Here is a 24,667-nt window from a genome sequence, read left to right as displayed (position 1 = left end):
TAAAACTCCCTATTTTATTTCTTTTCGTATCCCGTAACATTCCCAGTGTACACAGGGTGTACGATTTTTAATGGCTCACCACTAAATAATAAAAATATGTTATACACTTAGGTTACACCCTGTTATTCATACAAAACGGCTTGTAGATATCGTTTTTTTCCCTATATATAATCATTTTTGTTATAATACAGAATAAGACATTCCTATAGCCATAGGCTATCTATATATTCTATGGATATTTTGACACAGAATCGCGGAAAAAATGACCACGGAAAAAAAACCCACGGAAAAAAAACCCCCCAAAAAAAACCTACGGAAAAAAAACCCAAACTAAAAAACACACGCCGGAAAAAAAGCCCACGGAAAAAAAGCCCAAAAAAATATGTTATACATAATATATTTACATTTATTTATAAATACATATTTTAAATAATATTTACAGTAGTAAAATATAATACTTTATTAAATTATACATACATACATACATACTTTTTAGCAATTCAATTAAATTTTATAATGTTTTAACTTAGCTTTTTATTAATTATCATTATTATACAGTTAAGTTAATTTTAATTTTTTTATGTATAGATATAGCCTACAAGTTATTATTATAATTAACCTTATAATTCAACAATTTAATATTGTATAAAAGTAGTATTAGTAGTACTAATAGTATTAACTATTGATTGTTATCGTTTTGACACTATTTTATTATTGTCTCAAATGATAAACAAATGTAATCAATGATTATTAATTAACCCTTAATCAATGTTGATTTTGCTTAAATGAGTTTAACTTTTTTTTTATAGACTACTATCGAAAATTATTTTTTTAAATTATTATATTATTTAATTATTATGACTATGCGATCTCTCGTATTATAATTATTAGTTATTATTATGTTACCACAAACGAAAATATTTTGTATTTTTAATATTTTGTTCCTATGTTCTATTAAATAATTATATGATAAAATTATTTTAAAAATATTATTATTTATTATTAAAAATATATTATATGATTGTAAATCCATTGTATAATTAACAATCAACTACAGTTTATAAAATATTTCATAATATAAGATTACAATGATAGCACTTTTTTTCCATGGGCTTTTTTTCCGGTGTGTGTTTTTTAATTTGGGTTTTTTTTCCGTGGGTTTTATTTTTTGGGCTTTTTTTCCGTGGGTTTTTTTTCCGTGGTCATTTTTTCCGCCTCCCTTTGACACAATTACAGTAGTTTTAGCAGATTAACGCAATGATTATGAATGTTTTTACAATTTAGTAGTAAGTAGTAAAAGTAGGTAAAAACTAACAATAATAAAATAATATTTACAGAAATTAATAACTACAAGTATAACAGTGATTAATGTGTATGAGTGCTTTGAAAGAAACGCATGTGTTGTATGAAGATTTACATAAATATTATGAGGATGGATTAGCGTAGAAGATCGTGTGGAACACCTCGTTTTAATCGACGTTGAGTTGGATAAGTAAGAAGATTATATAGTTTTCGTTAAAATGATGGCCCCGATATAAAAATCACATATTTTCAAACTCGAATAACATTTTTTGCACTTCGGATATCAAAAAATAAGAAACGATATTTTACAACTAAAACAAATAAATACTAATTAATTTTTAATTAATAAATAACTAAATTTTTCTCCTTTATTATGTGGTGAAAATTTCGTTTCTTAGTTATGAGTTATGAATAAAGACCAGATTTTTATGCAGCTAACAACTAAAAAACTGCAATAAATTGCTGAAATATGAAAAATCGTGAAAAACAATTTTTATAAGGAATAATGTTACACATTTTTTATTATAGCTAGTAGCTACTTCAAATTTATTTTTATTTGTAAAACTATTTATTTTTATAATATTATTAATAATAATATATTTAATAAATAATTATTTATTATTTATTAATTTATTAATTAACATTAACTATTAAATATTACATAAAAGTATAAAATTTAAACTAATTTACAATAGTTACCTATTTGATTAAAATTATTTACATTCATTACCAATAACTTTACTACACAACGTGCAAATAATAATTTTACCTTCTGTTTTCAGTTCTGGATATTTTTCAATTCAATGTTTTATTACCTAATTATTTTAGAACAGAGCTTAAAATTTAAAATTTTCTATGTTTCGAACTATACACAATATTCTTTTTTAACAAGTACCGTTCTATATGTGTACAAAATGCCTGCAGTGGCTAGTCTATTAGTAAAAGCAATTAAGTCTATGCTAAATTCTAACTGATAAGTGATAATTAAATAGATGAAATTAAAATTTAATGTATATATCTATGAATAGATACAAGATACTAAATGAATAGTAATAATATAGAAAAAATATTATTATTTGCTACACAATTTTGAATTTTGTAGTACATATTTCATTTCTTGAAAACAAATATTGTTTTAATCCCATCAAAAATAGATTTGTAAAATGAGAGCCAAGTTCTATATTACCTATATCTTGGTTGTTGACTTTAATGACAAAAGATGTGAGATCTAAATGGGTGCCAAGTTCAATGGTCAGGTTAATTATTTATAACAACTTAAAATATATTTTCTTCTTATAACTTAGAATAATATAACGAATCCATCATCTGACTTGGCTTCTTTTTATTTAATTATTATTAAGTATCTACCTACTAAAAAATTAATAGAAGAGACAGAAGAGTGAAGATGGTTTTCGGAAGAATAAAATAAAAACTCTCAGCTTTAGAACTTGCAAAGGCTATATAGGAAATATGATTCATAGCCAGTCAGAGCTTAAAGCTTCAATATATTATCCCAAGTTATAAGAAGAAATTATATTTTAAGTTGTTAAAAAATATTTTATATTGTTATAAATAACATATAGATATATTAAATATTATAATATTGAACTTGGCTCTCATTTTACATTATATGTTTTTGATGGGATATCATTACTTTTTGTACATGCATTATTAATAGCTACTTATTCATAATAAAATTATTTCCAAATGGTTTTTGTTATACTATTGTATTTTCATACGTCTACGAAGTGAATTGTCTTTTTTGTGTTATTATTTATATTTTCTTGTACTTTTGAAATGTTTGTATGACTTTTTGAGTATATTTTTAAGTATCATTTTATTTACTATAATATTTACTAGTCGGTGGGTAATTCATAATCGTAAGATAAATCACATAATTATTTTAATTTTAATTTTTTTAAAAATTAATATTAATTACTTAGGTACATCAAAGTATGATCTTGTTGCGCGCAGGTCGCCAATATCGACACATATTAATGACTGGACTAAAACAATTAAAAAACAAAAAAAAAAATTAAAAAAGTCAAAATTTTTTGAAAATTTAACTATATACGGATACCACTGACATTAACATTTGGTGAAAATTTCAAGTATTTTCAGTGATTAGTTTTTGAATTACAACCATAAAAAAAAATCGATTTGGTCGAAAACTGGTTTTGCGTAAAAACTTTTTTTGAGTTATTTATAGACAACTGAAATTTTCAATTTTTCTGAAAATTGTTTTTTTATGTGTCGATAAAATCTTTTTGGCCCTATCAAAATACTTGAAAATGTAATGCAAAGTTCCTCATAAGTTATTATTATTGTGATTAAAAAATTATAAGAATACATAGGCACAATTTTTTTTTATTAGCATTGAACTTCAAATATTGACAAAAATTCGTCAAAATTATGAATACTTGCAAATTATTTTGTAGGTATATTTCATAAAAATTTTTGTATAAGTAGCTACGAGTTGAAAATTTAATACAAGGTTTTTCATAAGTGTAGCTTACAATTATTATAAAATAACTTAAATTTTGTTGTATTCAGGCCATTAAAACATAAACCACCTTTTTCACCAACCACTAAAAAATTATATTCTAGGCTGACAAATCATCTTCGTTCAGAATCGTTTTTCGTAAACAATGATACTTATCATTGGATTCAAATTTAACACTTCTATAATAATATATAATAGTGATCCACGCACGGCACCTAGTGTACAGCAGAGCGGTACCCACTTACCCGCTTTTTTTTATTTTGTATATTTTTCTTCTTTATGCATATTTTACTACGGTTTTGTGTCACCGCTGTACGGAGTCGTTGATGACGCCTTGGAGGCGGACATTTCCGATGAGCGGTGATTTAATATTATGTGTAAAAAATCTCTTCTTGTTTAATAAAACTTGAGTAATAGCAAGTATTTTGTATGTTTATTCCGACGAAAGAGTTGTAATTTTTATTGCTTTGTGTATGAATTGATCAGTTGACATATGCAATTTATTATTTCTATAATTTTTTAATTTACAATAAAAATTTACGATATAGTTGTCAGCTTTTATCGCTGTTACAAAAAAATAAATATATATACATATATATATATTATATTGCTTTTGTATAATATGCTTTTGGTAGTAATATATTATAATATATATTATATAAATAAAATTATAAAATATATCGACGTATCATTACCGTTGTCGTCGTCTTTGACAGCATATGGCAACGATATGACTAAAAATCAAATCTAGGCAAGGTAATGATTTAACTGGTTAAGTTAAGTTAAATTAAAAGTTACTCATATTTTTTTTCGTTAACTCGTTAGTTTAAACATAACTTTGAAAAAAAGTAGCTTAACTTAGTGTTAAGTTGAAATTTTCTAATTTGCACTTAATTAAAATTAACTTAACGTTATTTTAACTTACTTTTAATTTTGTATTCGTAAATGTACAGCCTTGCTAAAAATAACAAAATAACCTAACATAAGTACATAATATAAAAATTTGAAATTCTTATTTCTTTACCTAATAGTAAATAATATTGCATTGATTTTCATACCATAAAAATAATGAAATTTAAAAATATTTAAGCCACTTAAGTTTTTTGAATTTTTCAATAATGTTTTGTGTATTTCTAATCGCTATAAGACAAAGTGTATATTATTATCATTATTACAACTATATCATACGACTTACAGCATTTTCACTTGTCTAAAATATTTTTGGATATTTAGGTATATTATATAGGGTTCACAATAACCTTTTGCTAAGTATCTTGTTTTTTCAGTATTATAAATATATATGAATATATGATTAAAGTTAGCTCACATTCAGACATTCTAACTTTGTACTTGTATTTAGAAGCAATTTTTTTTATTCCCCTTTAACTTCGATTTATCCCAACCTAATTGTAATTTTATAGGTATTTAGATTTTAGACACGTAGTAGCGTATCAAGCCGCAAGTTCTATAGCGAATAGAACTGCAGGCGAGCAGTACCGTGTGTAATATTACACGAACCATTTGGAGCCACTTTTGACCCATAATTAAAAAACTACTCCACATAAACATGTCAAATTTGGCTCATATATTGAGACTTACGAGATACATATGTACTCCAAATTTCATAAACACACCTCAAGCCGTTATTTAGATATTAACGTCCCAAAATCGTCATTTTTATGACTCAAGGCAGGCCTATAGCTCAAAATTCTTACCCAGTTCCAGATGACCTTGAAAGTTTAAATTTGGAAACCAGATAGGTAGTTGGGTGAATACAAAGGAATAAATCAGAAACTTGTAAATTTTTATAATTTAATTATATTTTTTAAATTAATTGACTTTATTTTAATTTGATATAATAATATATTAGTATATTAATTTTTCAATTAATTTATTCTATTAGAAATACTTAAATAACTTATAATGCCTGTAATTAAATGTAATGTAATGTAAGAATCTAAAGATTCAGCAATCAAAATTATATGTTGACTTATATAGTTATATAGTTAAAGTTAACCCTTTTTGTATCGCCGCGCCAAAAATACGTCCAGTCAAATATTAATATGTGTCGATATTGGCGACCTGCGCGCAACAAGATCATACTTTGATGTACCTAAGTAATTAATATTAATTTTTAAAAAAATTAAAATTAAAATAATTATGTGATTTATCTTACGATTATGAATTACCCACCGACTAGTAAATATTATAGTAAATAAAATGATACTTAAAAATATACTCAAAAAGTCATACAAACATTTCAAAAGTACAAGAAAATATAAATAATAACACAAAAAACTAAAAAAGACAATTCACTTCGTAGACGTATGAAAGTACAATAGTATAACAAAAACCATTTGGAAATAATTTCATTATGAATAAGTAGCTATTAATAATGTATGTACAAAAAGTAATGATATCCCATCAAAAACATATAATGTAAAATGAGAGCCAAGTTCAATATTATAATATTTAATATATCTATATGTTATTTATAACAATATAAAATATTTTTTAACAACTTAAAATATAATTTCTTCTTATAACTTGGGATAATATATTGAAGCTTTAAGCTCTGACTGGCTATGAATCATATTTCCTATATAGCCTTTGCAAGTTCTAAAGCTGAGAGTTTTTATTTTATTCTTCCGAAAACCATCTTCACTCTTCTGTCTCTTCTATTAATTTTTTAGTAGGTAGATACTTATTAGTTACTACTTAGCTATTTATAGACAACTGAAATTTTCAATTTTTCTGAAAATTGTTTTTTTATGTGTCGATAAAATCTTTTTGGCCCTATCAAAATACTTGAAAATTTAATACAAAGTTCCTCATATGTTATTCTTATAGTGATTAAAAAATTATAAGAATACATAGGCACAATTTTTTTTATTAGCATTTTAAGTTCAAATTTTGACGAAAATTCGTCAAAATTATGAATATTTGGGAAATATTTGAAGTTGAAAAATCATAAAATTTTTTGTGTTTATAACTAAGGATTAAAAATACAACACTAAGTTTTCCATAAGTTTACCTTCAAGTATCTATAGAGAAAACTCGAAGCATCATTATAGGAAAAATTTTAAGTGCGTTTGAATTTTAAATTTTAACGAAATAGCGTAACGATAACGATTTATCCTCAAACGATTTTAAATATTTGTTATTATTCAAAAAGTATAAGTCGTAGATACTTGAAAATTTTACCAGTTATTAAGATTCGAGTTTTCTTTACGTGATTTAATTTTCAAAATATTTTTTAATATAAGCTGGTTTTTTTAAACCACCTTTTTCACCAACCACTAGAAATTATATCCTAGGCTGACAAATCATCTTCGTTCAGAATCGTTTTTCGTATACAATGATAACTATCATTGGATTCAAATTTAACACTCCTATAATATATAATAATGATCCATACGGCACCTAATGTACAGCAGAGCGGTACTCACTTGCCCACTTTTTTTTTTTTTAATAATATTATAATACCTAGTAAACAAATAATAATATATTAAATAATAGAATTTATAATCAATGATTCAATGTTTACAAATTAATTTGATTGGAATCGTGAGTTAACTTAATATTCTTTTCCAGAAATTAAATAAAATGAGTTCAAATGATTTAGTTCCAATTTCGGTAAGAAAATACATAAACGTGTTCACTTTAAAACTGATACATTTGTCATTATTATTTTTTTAATATTGGTAATTGAATGTTGTTTAAACAATAGGATATAAGCTCATCAAATGGCAATGCAATAATGACAAACATTAATGCACATATTTTATAAATTAAAAATACTGTTATTTGAATGTTATATATTTAATTTTATTTTGCCCCCCTCCCCCTTGTAGAAATCCTGGCTATGCTACTGCTATACTCGATTCATGTAAAATGTCAATAATGTATAGAAGCGTACAAAATAAAAATGAATACCTGTATATTTTACTTAACATACACTTTTTCATATCTAATTATAATTATAAATAATTATTCTATAATTTATTATTTATCTAGTAAGTAAAGTAATACATTATTAAAACAATAGTAGGCAAAATACGTCTTAATAAAAGAAGTAAATTTTAATTTTTAAATACTATACGTCTTATTATCTGTATCTAAATATTATAATTTTTCTACTTTTATTAGATATAAACATTAAAAAAACATATTATACATTAAAAAGAACCTATTTAATTACTTTGCAACTGCATAATATAGTTTGTCAAGAACACATTCTTATGTTTTGTCATTTCTTTTAATTTGGCTATAGATATGTTTTCATTCAATTTTAGCAATTTATACTGAGTAATGATTTCATTAATTAATTCACATTGTTCGTTATATTTATTCTCCCAATAGCATATCTATTAAAAAACATTACATTAAGTATTAATTGGAGTTTCATTTTACCATACTGCAGCCACCTTAAAAATTGTTCTGATTTTGAATTCATTATTTATAAATTTATACTTTTGTATTAGTTATAAAAATTATAAAAATATAAGCAACCCTATTTTGTTTATAGCTACTGTATATGTTAATAATAATATATACAATTGGCTCAAACAATTTATTTACTTTTAATTTTTTTTTCTATATTTTGTTGTATTAAAACCAATTCAAATAGCAATATATGATGTGTAGAATATCATTTTTTTCTTGTATAAAAACATGAAAAATATTGATAGTATAATAGCATTAGATAGATTCCAATAAAGCATTGCTTCCAATGCTTCCATGATCGTTATGAATTGTTTTATTTTCCAACAATTTCTTGAAGTCGAATGCATCATACTAGGACATGTGATATTATTGAAATCTTCCCTGACAACTAAGTACAAAATCAATATTTGAATGTCAATTTGTTTGTAAAACAAGTTGTATGTGTAAAGTATCATTATAATAAAATAAAATAATAAATTATAATATATTATATTATATAATTTATAATAATAACTAGTTATATATATTTTTTATACAAAGATTTTGTTTTAGAAAAGTATTTTATAATAGAAGATTAATAGCTGACCTTTATGACTATTTAAAAAATAATAATTAGTATTAAGAATTCCAGATAAGTATTAATATTTTATTAAATACAATATGTATATATAGGTATTGTATATATATCTTTTCAAAATGATAATAAATATGAAGTATTTCATGATAGCAAATAATTGTAGTATTTTATCTATTTAAATTATATTTGTATGGTTTGAATACTAATCAATTTAAAGTTGTGAGTGCATGAAAATTAATTTTAATTTTATTTAATTTTAATTTCTGTATAATATTTTATTTACATATTTCATAAATTAAAAAATATCACATCAGATTAAATGTTGCTTCTTAATTAACAGATATTATTTTTTATTCTAAGTATTTATGTCTAGTCTACTTCAAATATTATTTGCACTAGATGTAATTTTTCTAATTACATAGTAAAGTTTTGATTTAATTATTACTATGACACGTCAAATTTAATATCTGATATCTGAAATTTTGTTTTATTTAATCTGTTTAATAAATTCTAATGTACTTGTAATAATGAAATATTTTTAAACTAATTAAGTATTTGATAAATCCATAATGGTAGAGACATTTTAATTTTTTTTGTGCCTTATTTTATTATACTTTATTTAAGAGTATAAAAATGTATACTTAATTAATTAAAACTATAGATACTAGATAATAATATTTAAATTGTATATGAAATATTGATTGAAGTTAACCACCATGTATAGAACAGGCAATTTTAACATTTCTAAATACATACAAGTAAAAAATGTCTGCTTGACAAATAGTGATAGACTTAAAAAATAAAACGGCCATCGAGTTGTATATACCTATGCCCTATGGTTATAACTTATAATACAATTAGAATATTGAAACAAACTGTCATATTCCCATTTAGAAATCAAATTGAAAATATATTGTTTGCATTGTTAAGTTACTGCAAATAAATATAAACTAGGTATTAAAAATAATTACTCGAAAACAATTGTTTAAGTACAAATAATGATTTAAAAATAAAATACAAACTGAAGATTTTGTAGAGTACATCATTGGATCTCTTCGAGCTTATTTGGATCTTCACCAACAATTCTTTATAATCTTCTCCAATTAATAAAATTTCACTCAAGAATTGAAAAAATTGACCATGTTCATATTTTGAGTTTAAATCTCTGCAAATAAATAAATTCTTTAATTTTTAAGAAAGTTTTAATAAATTTTAACAAATTGACCTAATAATAAAACTATGTTAATTCAGCTGTTTGTGTCTCAATAAGATATCTTTGCACTTTCTTCGTCATAATTATAATTTAGATTATCAAAAATACCAATTTTGCATTTCTGCAGTAATAATATATATGACTAATAGATTACTAATACTTATAAATTATAACCATTGATTTTATACTATATAGATATGCCAAACTATAGCAGTTTTTGATGACTAAAATATTGTTTTAACTCGTCAGTACGTATTTTAGTGTCATATAAAATTATATTTTCTGTAAAACCACAATCTATTATAATTATTATTAATCGATTGAAGTGGAATCACAATAAGAAGGGTACTGCATATCCACATCATAAATAGCTTACTATTAGTATAGTATTGATAAACATTAAAAAAAAATAGTAATCAAGATGGAATTTGAATAATACATTAATGATTAAAAACAAATAGTAAATATAAATTAATATAAATAATATACCTTAATACAATAATACAAATGTTAAAATATTGAAATAAAAATTTGATCATTTGAGTTAAAATGCTATTGTTAAATCTATCAATCTATCTACTGTATAACTTTTCAAAACATATAAAGTAATAGTAAACTGACATAGTTGTAATAATTATTCAAATTAGAAATTTATTATTTTTAAATGAGTTTAAAATAAATAATAAAAAGTAATTAGTAAGTACAATAACCAAATTTCAGATATTATTCGTCTTTAAGAAATTGGAACATACTTAGGCCAGAATACTTAACCGTGGTTTTTTAACAATAAAAATAAAGACCAGATATTCATAACCAAACATAGAATTACATTTTAATTAAAAAATAATAATAATGGAACATTTATTACTTAAGATGTTTTACTACATATGTAATGTGTATCAAAAACCATCATAGTTGTCACATTATTTAATTATGTAGGTGTTGTTATACTATATGATTGTTTTTAAGAATTTATAAAAATATATTGACTGAACAATGCTTCTATGGCAAGTTAGGTCCCTACTGAGCTTACATCAACTAAAACTGTGCAATAAGGCAACTGACTGACTCAGTTATCGTTATTGTCTAAGACATGGTTTATCAGTATATTTTAAAATAACACTAAATGTTTTTTAAAACTTTTAATAGAGTAACATTTTGTTGAAAACATTGTAACTGCGAAGAATAGCAGCTTTGATGTACAATCTTTAAGTATCATTCTGATGTCCATCCTGGATCCATTTCAAAAGACTGATTTTTACAACTTTCATTTTCTGCATCTGACACAATGTTGGTAGTAAATTAATCCGGGAGACTGATTATACAAACACTAAAATATAAAATTATGATTAACATATATAATATATTGTTTTAATGTAACTATATCTATACTCAGTTGTTTCTTATTTAGAATGAAGTCTCTTAAATAACGAATCTTCATCTAGCTATGTGTTGCGTGCCAATATTAGAGTTGAATCCAAATGTTATTTAGAATGAAAGTTTACAACTTAATAATGAATAATGTTTTTATTACTTATAAATAAAGTACATGTAACTAGTATAATAAGTGGCTGAGTGTCGTGAAAGTGCTCAGATGTTGATAACTATGGTACATTTGCCGTTGCTGGTCTTCGGGCTTCCTTATATATTGTGGTGCGTCTCTTGTTTGCATTGAATCATAGCCTTTTGGGTGAAACCAGGTGTCCTTATAAATCAAATTCAAATAGATCAAATATAAGAACAAATTTACTTGGATAAAATTCTAATATCATAGTTTAAAATTTTGATAAACTAAAAAAACTCTATCTATGTATAAACAAAATAAAAACATGAAATACAACTAAAACCAATAAATAATACTTACAAAACTATTTTAAATGCGTTTAGTATTTATTCATTATTCCATGCCTCTATAATTTAACACAAATTGTCCATATGTATCATTATCTTACAATGTTAAGTTGTATAGATTTCTTATAAATCCTTCATTTAGCCATAAAATTCTTACAGTTATTTTAGACGAGATCATACAGTACCACTCTGCACTGTTTTCAAAACTGAAATAATATTAATAATGATAATTAATAAGTAACAGGTAATGATTATGATAAAATGGTAATATTTCACTATATTGACATGTACTATATATTTATATATATATTGATCTAATGGTGTGAAACACTATTACATGTGCTTGTATTTTATTGTTATAATTTATTTTAAATATATTTGTCATCTTACATTCAAAATTAAAATTATTAATGTCTAGACTGGAACATACGAAAATTTATTTTCGGGACACCAGTACGCTAAATCAAAAACCAGCAACGTTTCGGTTTTCCGGGACATACAGTAACCTTACTCTAATATACAATTACGTTTGAAATCAATAATTAGTTTATTCTACCTCACGAGTTAATAAAATAAAATAACATAATATAACAATATAACATAGTTAATTTATATTCGAATCAATAAAAATGGTCTTGCTCACCAATTCAACTCATGCATAGGTACAAGTCGAAGAAGATGTAGATATAGCGACGGTCTATCAATTTCCTGACAAGTTCTACAATCACAGCAAACATCAGCGAATAACAGTATTAATTTCTGTGTATTTTACAAAATAATTAAAAGTTTAATCCTCATATTGTGTTGTATCCATTTTATATCTAGGCCTACATCACTAACAAAATAACATTTTTCAAAAATATAATTGCTAACATAGTTTAATGCTTATCTGATTATCTCGCACGTATCGTCTTATCAAAAGCCACTGGTAGGCCCCTATCAGTATACTAGATTTTATATCATTTAAAAAATGTACGTAAAAATAATAATGTCGACTAAGTGGTCAGAAGATAATATTACAATAAAGATTATTGGATTAATATCTAAGGTTGAAGGTTTATAGTCTTATAGATAGATTAGGTGATACACACCTATAAGGCTATATAGGTTTATTATTAATTATTGTCCTTACTCCTTATACTCCTTAGAGTGTTGTACACTGATATATAAGATAATATTAAGATATAATTTTAATTTTCTGTAACGAATCATAAAGCCAAAATCGATGGCATATTGCCGTTGCTATGTATTATATTTCAATTCTAATAATACACCATATCACGTCTTCACTATATAGGTAGAATGTAGATATATTATGAAATATTACAACTTATAACTATCTCACTTTAAAACAAAAATATTTTTAAAAAAACAGATAATGTTCTTAGCTTTTGTAATAGGCAGTTGCGTATATAGAAATTAATTTCGGAGGGGTTTAAAAAAAATATAAGATAATATTATATGTAATATTATAACAATCAAAATCAATGCCCATACCAACCATACATTTCAGGGGGGGTTTGAATCCCTAAACTCCCCCTTATAAACGCCACTGGTAATAGGTCACTATAATATTAAAAATAAAATAATACAAATTGGAACTGGTGAACTTAAATTGAACATGCTAATGTAAAATTGTCCATTTGTAAGACTGTGACCAACACAATATAAAGACAAGGCGTCCTGCAGGCTACAGTATTAGTTAATAAGTTAAAGTTAAGCTACATAACAAGTCAGTAGCAGCTATCTCAAAAAATTGTACAGGTGCTCACTTAAAAAAAACCTAGTACAGACAGTTACCCTTACCAATATTTAAAGTTTATTTTAATCTAGTTTTTGATTTTTCTAGAATTAATTATATAAAAACTTGAATTTTAAAATGTACCTTCACTTCACACATATTATGTACCAAGTCTACATAACTTGGTATGACTAAAGTATGCGTTAATACATTTAATTATCCATGAAAGGGGTGCTTGAACACCGTTTTAGATATGTGATAGTCACCACTGTAACAAGTTACTATTTTTTAAAAGTAATTTCTAACTCCACAAGTTAAATTATTTTCCAATGTATCTTGTACCAATTATACTTATACAGTTACTTAATTTTTTTTCTAATATAATTTATTTTATATAAATTGAAATATATTTTATTTAGTAATTTTTTTTTTTTTTTTTTGGTAGGAAAGTGGATAGACTCTGTTGTATATTATGTGTCAAATGGGTCATTATTATGGGTGTATTAAACTTGAATTCAATGATATAATATCATTGTATATGAAAAACGAGTCTGAGCGAAGGTCTTATGGGCTTATGATGACCTATATATTACCTACTATAACTAGTAACTACCAAGTACTTATATAACATGATGTGTTTATATATATATAGCTATTAAAGTTTAAAATTATTTTACTTTTAGTATTTTGATAGGTTGATATATTTTTTTCTGAAAATTTTAATTTATAATATAATCACTTATTAGTATTTAATTATTATAATAATATATATTTACACAATATTATACACACTTATATAAATTAAAATGTAATAAGTTATACAATTTTTTTGTAAATATTGTAAAACAGTAAAAATAAGTACAATAATTGATAGTTTGTAAGTAGATAATATCTTAAAACAAATAAAAAATATTAATGCATTTAGTATGATTTACACTGATATAAATAAAAATAAAGATTTTAAGTTTCTACGATTTTAAATTCTAACAAAATAATTATCATCGTTAAATAAATAATTTTGTTCAAATTTGAAATGAAAATGTCTAAAATTATTGTCTTTATATAAATGTTTTAGAATTTTAGATATTATATGTTTCCAGTTTATGGTTCAGTATAAACTTCTAATGAGGTATCTTGTCTTAAATCGTCAAGATTTATATATTAAACAAAAAGCTTTTATGAATTTCTAACAACAAAATAGTTATATAGAATTTTTTTGAGATTTTGATGAATTTCATTAAAATCCAACTTCAAATGTATACAAAAATGTACCTATGCATTTTTTAATGGATATATAAGAATAACTTCTGTGGGATTTTGTATTAATTTTTCAAAATTTTGAGCCAATGAATAATTTAATTGAGCTGAACAAATAATTTTTTTATTGGAGAATATCGAATATCGTAAACATTTGAACTGGAAATGCTCATAAAAAGCTTTCCTGTAGAATTTTTTTTTTTAAATGATAAAAATTACATAGGTAATGTGACATTGGCAAAGATATAAGATAAATGTGATGTTAGCAATTGACCTACCTAATTATTGTTGAGATGTTTATAAAAGTTCTAAAATGTCTAAAATGTGGGAGAAAGCTTTTTTGGCAGGAACAAAACCGCATAGTGTAACATTGTGAATACCGTCCGGTCAAAATGCATCAGTTTTACCCGGACCCGCTAAAACGCATAGTGATGGCTTTATCTACTCTTATTAGAATAAATATAAAAGTTTATTTTTAATTTTTTAATTGTTTAATGTTTTACAATTATGTGTGCAATTCACATGAGTTACAGCTTATATAAATTATAATAAATCATATTTTGTTGTACGCTATTTATTATACATTATAACGGAATTGACAGAAAAGATTAGCGAATAACAAATTATGTAAAATGGGGACATTTTTCGTTCACCACAATCAACAATAAAGAATTTGAAATTTTATCTTGACGCATGTAATACCGCTCAATCACAAATAAATTTACCAGACTTCTATTTTGTCGTTATAAAAATACAATTTTGGAACAATATTACGACGGCGGCGTGATATCTTTTATCGCTACGGGTTCGGGGATCGCCCGCTGCGACCGAAAGAGTGAACCACGATTACCATGCAGATTGCCTATTAATGATTACACACACTACCAACACCGCTCTCCCATCGAATAGCTAATAATCACTAACTATCAGACCGTTGATTGAACCCTGCCGCAGCCTATTACAATTTTTAAAAAACCACTAATAATTGTTATTAATCGTGCATGTTTACATTAATATGAACGTATAATATTATTAATAGGTATTGTTTATATTAATGTCTTTACTACGACGGGTGTGTGTATAATAATCACGTGTGTGGGTGTGTGCGTATAAATGTATAATTGTTAATTAATGTGCGTATTCAGTCACCAGGCTGGTTATTTAAACTATTTGTAACAATATAATTATTTAAATTATTGTTGGTGACTTGTTTGAAAGTTTTATTTAATGATGGAGTAGAACATTTTACTATCTATTGTAAATTTCGTAAACTATACTCGTTTTACATTGGTTAGGAATTTAGGATAATAGAGCTGTATAGGGAAGGAGAGCAGAGTTCATATTAATATATTATGGTGACTACCGCATATTATAGTCAGGTGGTATTACGTGAACAGTTAATAAAATATAATAAAAATAGATATAAAGATTACACACGATGATAAATTGTGTTATTATTTAAAAACATTATTCTTGGTACTTCAAACTATTGTAATTTATAATTAGTATATTATTAATTTTATTAGGTATAATTTTTACAATGACATTTCCAAAACACGAATTAATTTTAGATAATATTTTCTATTTCAGCATGGACCTAATCACAGTGTTTTATGGTAAGGTGTTGTTTTAACTCAAAAATTAATAACAACAATGTAATATGGTATAAATTAAATTTATTACCTATTATTATCAAATATTAATACCTAATACAATAAATGCAATGTTTTGTTTAATAATTAAACCAATATCCACCGTTATAGTGGTAATACTAATAGTTGAATAATTTACTTTAATAGTAATATCCAAAAACATAATATTATCATGAAAATATTTTGTAGTTGTTGATAATTGATAATATAGGCTGACAGACCATATTTGTTCAAAATTGTTTTTCGTATATTTATACCGGTTATATTAGGATATTAGTATATTATATCATTGAATTTAAATTTAATACATTCATTACCTATACACTATTACATTGACTCGCTCGACCCCTAATATACACCAAAAAGCCTAACCCACTTGTTAACTTTTTTAAATTTAAATTTCTTATATTTTTAAAACCTTACATATTTAATTAAATTACAAAAAGTAAAATTAATGGTTAATAATTATTAGATGCATGGTATGTAAGTGAGGAAAATTACACATTTTTCATTAAACATTGGTTTACCAGTTTACCACACGCCTTATCAAAGTTTAAGAATACGTCTAATAATTAATAAAATATTACTTTTTTAAAATAACGTAATTTAATAGTTTGTACATAGTATTAATATTTAATATATTTTCACCCGCGCAATCGTCGTACCTACGTTCTCGCCAAATTACTCAGCGACATATGGACCTGTCCGCGACAACGAGACTGTCCGTGACTGCCGTACGCGGTGTTATATATTAAATGTTATTGTCGCATCAGCACATTTTGCTTCGCCGGCCTTATATTAAAATTGTTAAATTTTAGTTTGAAATATTCCCTCATATATATTAAATAATATTATTTTGACGACTGTCTACAATATACGACAAGTCTTAATGATGTATATAGGTAGGTGTAAATATTATTCATTAATCATTGCTTAAATTTTTAAATCAAAAATATCCAACATATTAAAGTTTGATACATATGTTTAATTTTATATTTAGACATAGAAGTACGAATTAATTTTTATATTTTTGTATAAACTGTTAAGAACTTTTTCACTGTCAAAAATTATATCCCATTCTATTTGTAATGTGCATATAGATTAGTAAATCTAGTCAGTCACATTGTACTCCTCATCCTCATCAATTTGCAATTTTAGTTCTGTAGCGGAATCAATTTCATACTATTTGATTTAATAGTACATTTACTAATTATACCTATTCAACTTAACGGTAAGAATATTATCTAAGGCATCGTATTTTTAGCTAGGGGTATGTCGTAAGCGTATCTCTTGGGGCTGAGGGGGTACATATAACAAGGTACGTACAAAAAGCGTAATGGCGGAAAAAATAAAATTTGATGTATTTGAAATAGTTTGTTATTTATAAAATATTTAATAATTTAATAATTGTAGATACAAAAATAGGTATTTTTTATAATATATTAGATAGACAATAGTATAGTGTATCCTAATACTATAATTTATAAATACCTACAAATTACAGTATAATAATATTTTTTTACAATTGTTTGCATGTCAATTAAAATAAATAAATATTTGATAATTGTTCATTTATTTCAAACTTATTTTATAACTTCTTATCTATCTTAGGTAAACATATAAGCCATATGACAAATTGACATTTTGGAGTATGTAAAACAGTGGTGAGGGGTCAAAGGGTACGTAAATGAAAAAAGGTTTGAGACACAATCTAGGGCATCACATATTGATATTTTAATTTTAAACTATGTTATAGCTATGTATTAAAACTTTAAAGTAATCATAATTAATTTTAAAATAAAAATAAAATCTTACGTGTGATGCCCTAAATAATATTCTTACCTTTAAATTTTATAATAAGTCAATTGACTCTATAAATATAATAAATTCTTGGCTTGCCCATAAAAATAATTAAACAAAGATTAATTCTGTTTCTAGACGAAAAAAACTAAAAACCAATACGGATTTAAATCAGGTAAAGGCACTGGGGAATGAGGATGCCCTATTCAGTACGACTATAAAAAATTAGATAACTGCAGAAACAAAGCGAAAGTGGTGGTTTTGGGCTAAGCCAAGGCTCTTAATACTACGGATCACTTCATATAGTTTTGTTTTATATGATAATTATTATAACTGAACTTTAATTCAAAGTTATCTATTTATAGTAAAGAAATGGTTAGAATTGATGACGTAATAGGTCAAGAAAGTATATCGTTGAACATGCAATTCTACAAGGAAATGTTCTAGACTTGATTTTATCTATATTATAATATACTAACATTTCATTTAATCAATAATCTAAATTTTATGGGTTAGTAGTTTAATATTATGTTTATGATATCTGTTTATTTTTACCAACAAGTCTTGCAATAATTCATCATCAACTAAATGTTGGTATAAATATAGCTGTGAATAAAGTTTATCAATGCCAATAAATGACATAAATTTGACACTCATGAAAAAAAATATAATATTCATGACTTTTTCTATGAATAAAACTAATTAATAAGAATATAAGTAAATAAAAAGTTGTCGAAAAGCTGAGTTGTTGTTACTCGGGTACCCAGTGCCTCAAAAAGGTATTAAAGACGACACTGGTATCAATCAATATTTAAAAATAAATTGTTATTATAGTATGGGATAGATTAGGATAAATTACAAATAAATCAGAATATTATAAATACGAATTTGTTTAAATTATAGTATTCTTTATAAGGATATATATACATATACAAGATAAAAATATCTTTATTGCATTAATAATATATGTGAACATTTTACCTTATCGTTATGGGCGTCGCAAGGGGGGGGGGGGGTACACTCGCACCCCCCTGGCTTTTTAAAAAAATTTAAAAATTTAATGGTATTATATAATATAATATTTATAATATCAAATAATAATAATATAAATTATAATTATTACATAATATATATTAGAATTAGAAATCACCGTATATACTATGCACAAATGCACCCCCCTGATAAAATTCCTGGCAGCGCCTATGCTTATCGTCGACAAGTATAAGATACTATATATAGTATAAAGTATAAATAAGATATCAATAAATTCTAACCAGTTTTTTGCCTATATACCTATACATTTTAAATATTATAGATAGGTACATTGTTTCATACTTAACATTTATTTTTGTTTTTTTGTGCATATTATTAACATGTATTTTTTTTTTAGAATTTTGAATAATGTTTTAGAAAAATTCTAGTTTACGGCTCAAGCTTATTTTTTAAACTTTTATTTCAAAATCAAAATGTGTTTTTTTAAAAAACAGAATTTGAGTGTTTGAAAAAATTGTCGCTCTTTTTTTACGAAAGTTATAAAAAAAAACTGTAAAACAATTAATTTTTTAAAATGTGGTATCTTTGAAAAAAGTATCGAGAAACTACTTTATTAATTATTATTTTTTAAGCGTGCACGTTTAAGAACGTGAACATGTTTACACATATTTTTCTACACGTTTAAAACATGTTCTTGTACTCTTAATTTTTTTAAGTAATCAGATTTTGGCTATCGTACTTATTTTTATTTTTCACCAAAAAAAAAACCAGTAAATAGCGGCAGAACGAAGATCTTAAACAATTTATAAAAAAAGGTGTACAGCCATTCATACTAATTGTGTAGGTTTACCTATTAAATTATTGTGTAGTTAAATCTATGAATATATAATTTTTAAATTTGGGCGGGGTTGAAATTACATCATTCCAGCCTCATCCGTGTATAGTGCACTATTTTTTTTCGATAACTGAAAAATTGAATACAAATTTTGAACATTGTAAATAGACCGTGACAATGTGTGTGGAGGTACATGTCACGTATAGTCGGTATATTAGTCAATAATATTTTACTATAGATAAAATAGTAGTTATTACTCATTTATCGTTGACATCTTTTAGACATGATATCTGTAGGTATACGTATTTATAGAATATAAATATAAATATAATATTTCAAAATATTTTTCATTTTGTAATTAATTTTATTGCTTTTACATAATATAATCATATTCTGAATCTAAGAGAATATGACGTATTTAAGTAAATAAGTTTTTGCATATTTTACTACGATTTTTAATGAATGTTGGATAAATATTTTCAATTTGCTAAAAGAGAACATTAGCATTTTATTTGGTTGTTTTAAGAATATTATTTCTGGTCTCTCTAATTGTAATATTATTAATAGTTATTAAATAGGAGGAATCATGTAGTCGCCAATGATTGGTTGGCCGACGTTGCTCCTCCTTCAGACAGACACCATGGTTACCGCCACTGCTACAAGACGTCGACGCTACCACCACTACCGCCTACAACATATAACAGCGCAACTACCATGTTGTGACCATGTACCATTAATTGTATACCTTCTCCGGCGGCAGCAGGTCGCTGTGGTTGTGTATACTAATTATTATTATTATTATTATTACGCGCTCGTGCTCGGTGTTTTCTCGCGCAGTACAGCGGCAGCAACGGCGACGGTAGTGCGTGCGTATCTCAGTCGCGGCGTACAGTGACGTGACAATACATCGCCTTGTATTATTTTATTTTAATCATACGTTTGAATTATAATTATATTGTTATTTATTTATAACGTCGTTAGTAAAACATCTTGTACACGAACGAGTAGATCAATCTTACGTAAATTCAATTTTAATTAAAAAAAATCTTATTGACGGTCTTATTTCCGGCTGGCCGAAAGCTCCGGAGAGAAGAAGTTGTGATAGTTTCTTTGCGGTTCTAGCGTCTTCGGTACTTTTAATAAATTGTATAAGAATAAATAAAGATCCAAAACAGTTTACGTATACAGTCGAGTGCGTTATTTGTGTCGGCGTCTCGCCAGCCATAAATGTCATCGGCACCGTCCGAACCCATACCATCAGCACCGTCAACGCGATGATTGCTTCGGAGACCCGTAACCATTGCGCCGCCGTAGTCATGGATTTGAGCACGCGGGCCAGTTCCGGCGGTGGAGGCGATTCCAACGACGGCGGTAACCACGGTCGCAGGCGTAGCGGCGGTGGTAGACCGGCCAAGTCGGTGTTTTCCATCAGGAGTTTGGTCGGCGAGGACACCGTTCGCGGCCATTGCGACCGAGACGTCGACGGCAGCGGCGACGACGACGACAAGGAGGATCACGGTTAGTGTATTTCAATTGATATACAGTAAGTTCCCGTTACAACGAATACCGATATACCGAAAAATCCCGTTATAAGGAAAGTTATAGAGATCCCCTACCGAAAAGCTACATACAAAAGCTATTTCGTTACAACAAAATTTCAGTTATAACGAAAAAAAAATTCGGTCCCTTAGAGTTCGTTGTAACGGGAACTTACTGTTTCTGTGTTGTATTATCTACATATATATTATTGCGTATTGTGTAAAGTATACATACGCGTGTACCTAAGATAATACAGAGTGTTTTTAACATAGTTGGTATGTAATATATATAATATTATAGTTGACATAATAGTGGCAATATCAAATAACATCGTAGGTATTATACTTAAAAAACTACATGCATGGTGCATACACTAATTTAACCTGACTAGAGTATGTAAGTGATTATTTTACTCTTCATAATCTTGTATCAATTCAACTATGTAGTCTATAAATTTCCTGGTGCAATATATAGGTACTCCGTACTCGCGTCATTTCACATCATTCCGTTGAATGTCATTTTTCATACGATATAATATAATAGCCATTGCCTATACCAAAATCCCGATAGCTTATTTTTTTCAAAAATAACAATATTTATGTATTTTACATAGTGTACTATAAGGGGTGTATAAATTATGTTTAATATCATAGATTAAAAACGCAACAGTAATGACACCTATCACTTCTACATATTATATAGGTAATATAGTGTGTCTATAATATGTAACCATGTGAATAAATTCGATAATATATCGTGTACTTTGTAGGTAAATTATAGTTAATACATTGAATAGTTAATTAAATATCGCGGTGGTACATTATTTAAATATATAAGAAAAATTCGCATAAATAATGGTCATATCTCTTGTATATATATAAAACGTAAGTAGTGATATGGCAGCAACAGCAATTTCTGCTGCTGCTACGACGACAAGGGCACGAGAGATTGATCGAGAAGGCAAATAAAAAAACTTATAAAAATATTATTGATACAACACTGCAGCCGCAAACTGACTTTCCTCTATACGTTGCATATTTACAATAAAAATTAGGTAGGTGCCTATTTATACTTTTTCCAAAAAAGTGTGCGCACATGGTTGATACACAGTTTGTTTGTGGAATTTATTAAGTATCGAGGTGTAAGTCGTCATTACGCATCATTATGATACTTTATTTAGATTTTTCTTATCTTGATTATTCGAAAATAAAGAAATTAAAAATGTGAAGGTCAATTTATTTAATGACTATTTTAAACAAAATAAAACTATTTCCTAAGTTATATCTATTAAAAATTAAAATTGTATTCTTTACAAAATAAGTGAAAATTATTAAAAAAATGTCTATATCTACAGTTAACTTTATATTTGCATTTTTTCTTGGTTAGATATTCTATAATGTTTACATAATAATATGTGCTATGGAACTATATAAAGGCTCTGCCGAGAACAGTTATTGCCATGTGACGTTAAGTATATGACGTCCATAGTCTATGTGCGACTAATATCGTAGCGTACGAACCACGTTGTTTATGGCGTTTATGCAATATGCGTTTTATTTAAATAATAAATTTTTAATATTTTATCAAAATTTAAAAGAGTATAAACATATTAGTATAGTCAGTAAAAACCAATAATAATAATATCGGTACTTTTGGTACGTATGATCAATCTACAAACTGTCATTGCTATGTGTTATCGTTAATATTGTATGGAATGTTTGTTTAAAAATAACGTGGAATTAATTTTATTTTATTTCAAACATATACATAGTCAGAACGAGACCGCTATATTGACTGTTCTTGTCTTGTTCTGTGCTTGTTAAAGTGCCTTTTATTATATTGTGATATTATCTATAGTTCTATACGATGTCTCGTGTCGCGCCGACTGATGGGTGGCGATAATCGTCGAACGCAGAAGATTAGTAGTTTTAAAATAACTTACAATACGTTTGTTATTATTATTTTAATATTATAAAAACGTCGATTTTTGTTGATATGTTTATTAATTATTATAATATAATCCAAACATTCCAAACACCCGTGGGCCTTTAACACAATTTCCATAATTCTTGAAATCGTTATCATTAGAATTTTCGTTTTTATAACTATTCTGTCTCAAAGTTGTAGGTAAGCGTCCCCAATTCTACTTTCGATTTTCCAAAAATAGAGATTTGTCAATTTATGCTATAAATCTAGAACCTCCCACTTTATTTCTTTTGGAAAATTTGTCAATAGTCATATTTCATCATAAATTAATTAATCAGTCTACGTCCGTACTACCACGGGTATTACGACTGTTCCAAGAAATTGCCTACTTGTTTGTCTAACTGGAATAAGATAACTTCTGTGTAAAATCAATTCAACTATTTCGGTTAGCGAAAAATTACTGTAATTTTTACCAATAAGATCAATATAATATGAGAAAAAAATTATCGGTGCACGGTAATCAATAAGCTTGGTAGCCTTTTTTAGTACATCTTAAAGTTGTTGTTTTATACTTTTGTTTTTCTATCTGAAACCCATTTTTTCTTTTTTTCGTAGTTTCTTACTATGTTACTTATTTGATTTTTATTCGGTAATAATCCTTAACATTTCAAGTAATTTGTACATTTAATTTCGTTACCTACTTATAAGTTATAATAATTCCATACAAAATATCCATTTTTAGTAAATAATAATAAAGTCGAACACCACTGCCGTGTATTATCGCCTGCTTACTTGCACCATATAGGTAGATCACACGTAACAACTGTAGGTAGGTACCATGATATCTAATATTAATGGCCATATAAAACATCTTAAATTACTAGTACCTATAGGTAGGTAAGCGAAATTAGTATTTACTAAATTACTATTTCAGAGCGTTTTATACAGTTTTTCTGTATTTTGGAGTTTATTTTATTACAATAAAACAAGGCATTATATTCGTGTGTATTCAAATATTATCAAATTTTATAT

At 25.9% G+C, this 24,667-nt stretch overlaps 1 protein-coding gene and 1 long non-coding RNA gene across 7 annotated transcripts in view; one reads left to right on the top strand and one right to left on the bottom strand.

Moving 5' to 3' along the window:
* Positions 1-7,444: 7,444 nt before the first annotated feature.
* On the bottom strand, positions 7,445-12,786 carry LOC114131882 (uncharacterized). 3 transcript variants are annotated; one of them, XR_007606092.1, is made up of 5 exons: positions 12,536-12,786; positions 11,906-12,098; positions 11,434-11,746; positions 9,851-11,371; positions 7,445-8,639 (listed from the first exon to the last, which is right to left on the bottom strand). It is a non-coding gene; the product is annotated as an uncharacterized LOC114131882 (long non-coding RNA). The 3 variants fall into 3 exon arrangements; XR_007606091.1 differs by lacking the exon at positions 7,445-8,639 and adding an exon at positions 9,410-9,778; XR_007606090.1 differs by lacking the exon at positions 7,445-8,639 and adding an exon at positions 9,410-9,761.
* An 8,121-nt stretch (positions 12,787-20,907) lies between these two features.
* The window catches only part of LOC126552874 (homeobox protein ARX-like), a 67,569-nt gene continuing 63,809 nt past the window's right edge, over positions 20,908-24,667 (top strand). For all 4 annotated transcript variants that reach the window (XM_050207970.1, XM_050207969.1, XM_050207968.1 and 1 more), the window contains exon 1: positions 20,908-21,688. In XM_050207970.1, coding sequence (XP_050063927.1) covers positions 21,445-21,688 — 244 coding nt within the window. In that variant the 5' untranslated portion in view covers positions 20,908-21,444. The remainder of the gene's footprint in view (positions 21,689-24,667) is intronic.

The sequence above is a fragment of the Aphis gossypii genome, chromosome X, assembly GCF_020184175.1.
Source record: "Aphis gossypii isolate Hap1 chromosome X, ASM2018417v2, whole genome shotgun sequence".
Lineage (NCBI taxonomy): Eukaryota > Metazoa > Arthropoda > Insecta > Hemiptera > Aphididae > Aphis > Aphis gossypii.
This window is presented reverse-complemented; position numbering and strand designations above follow the sequence as displayed.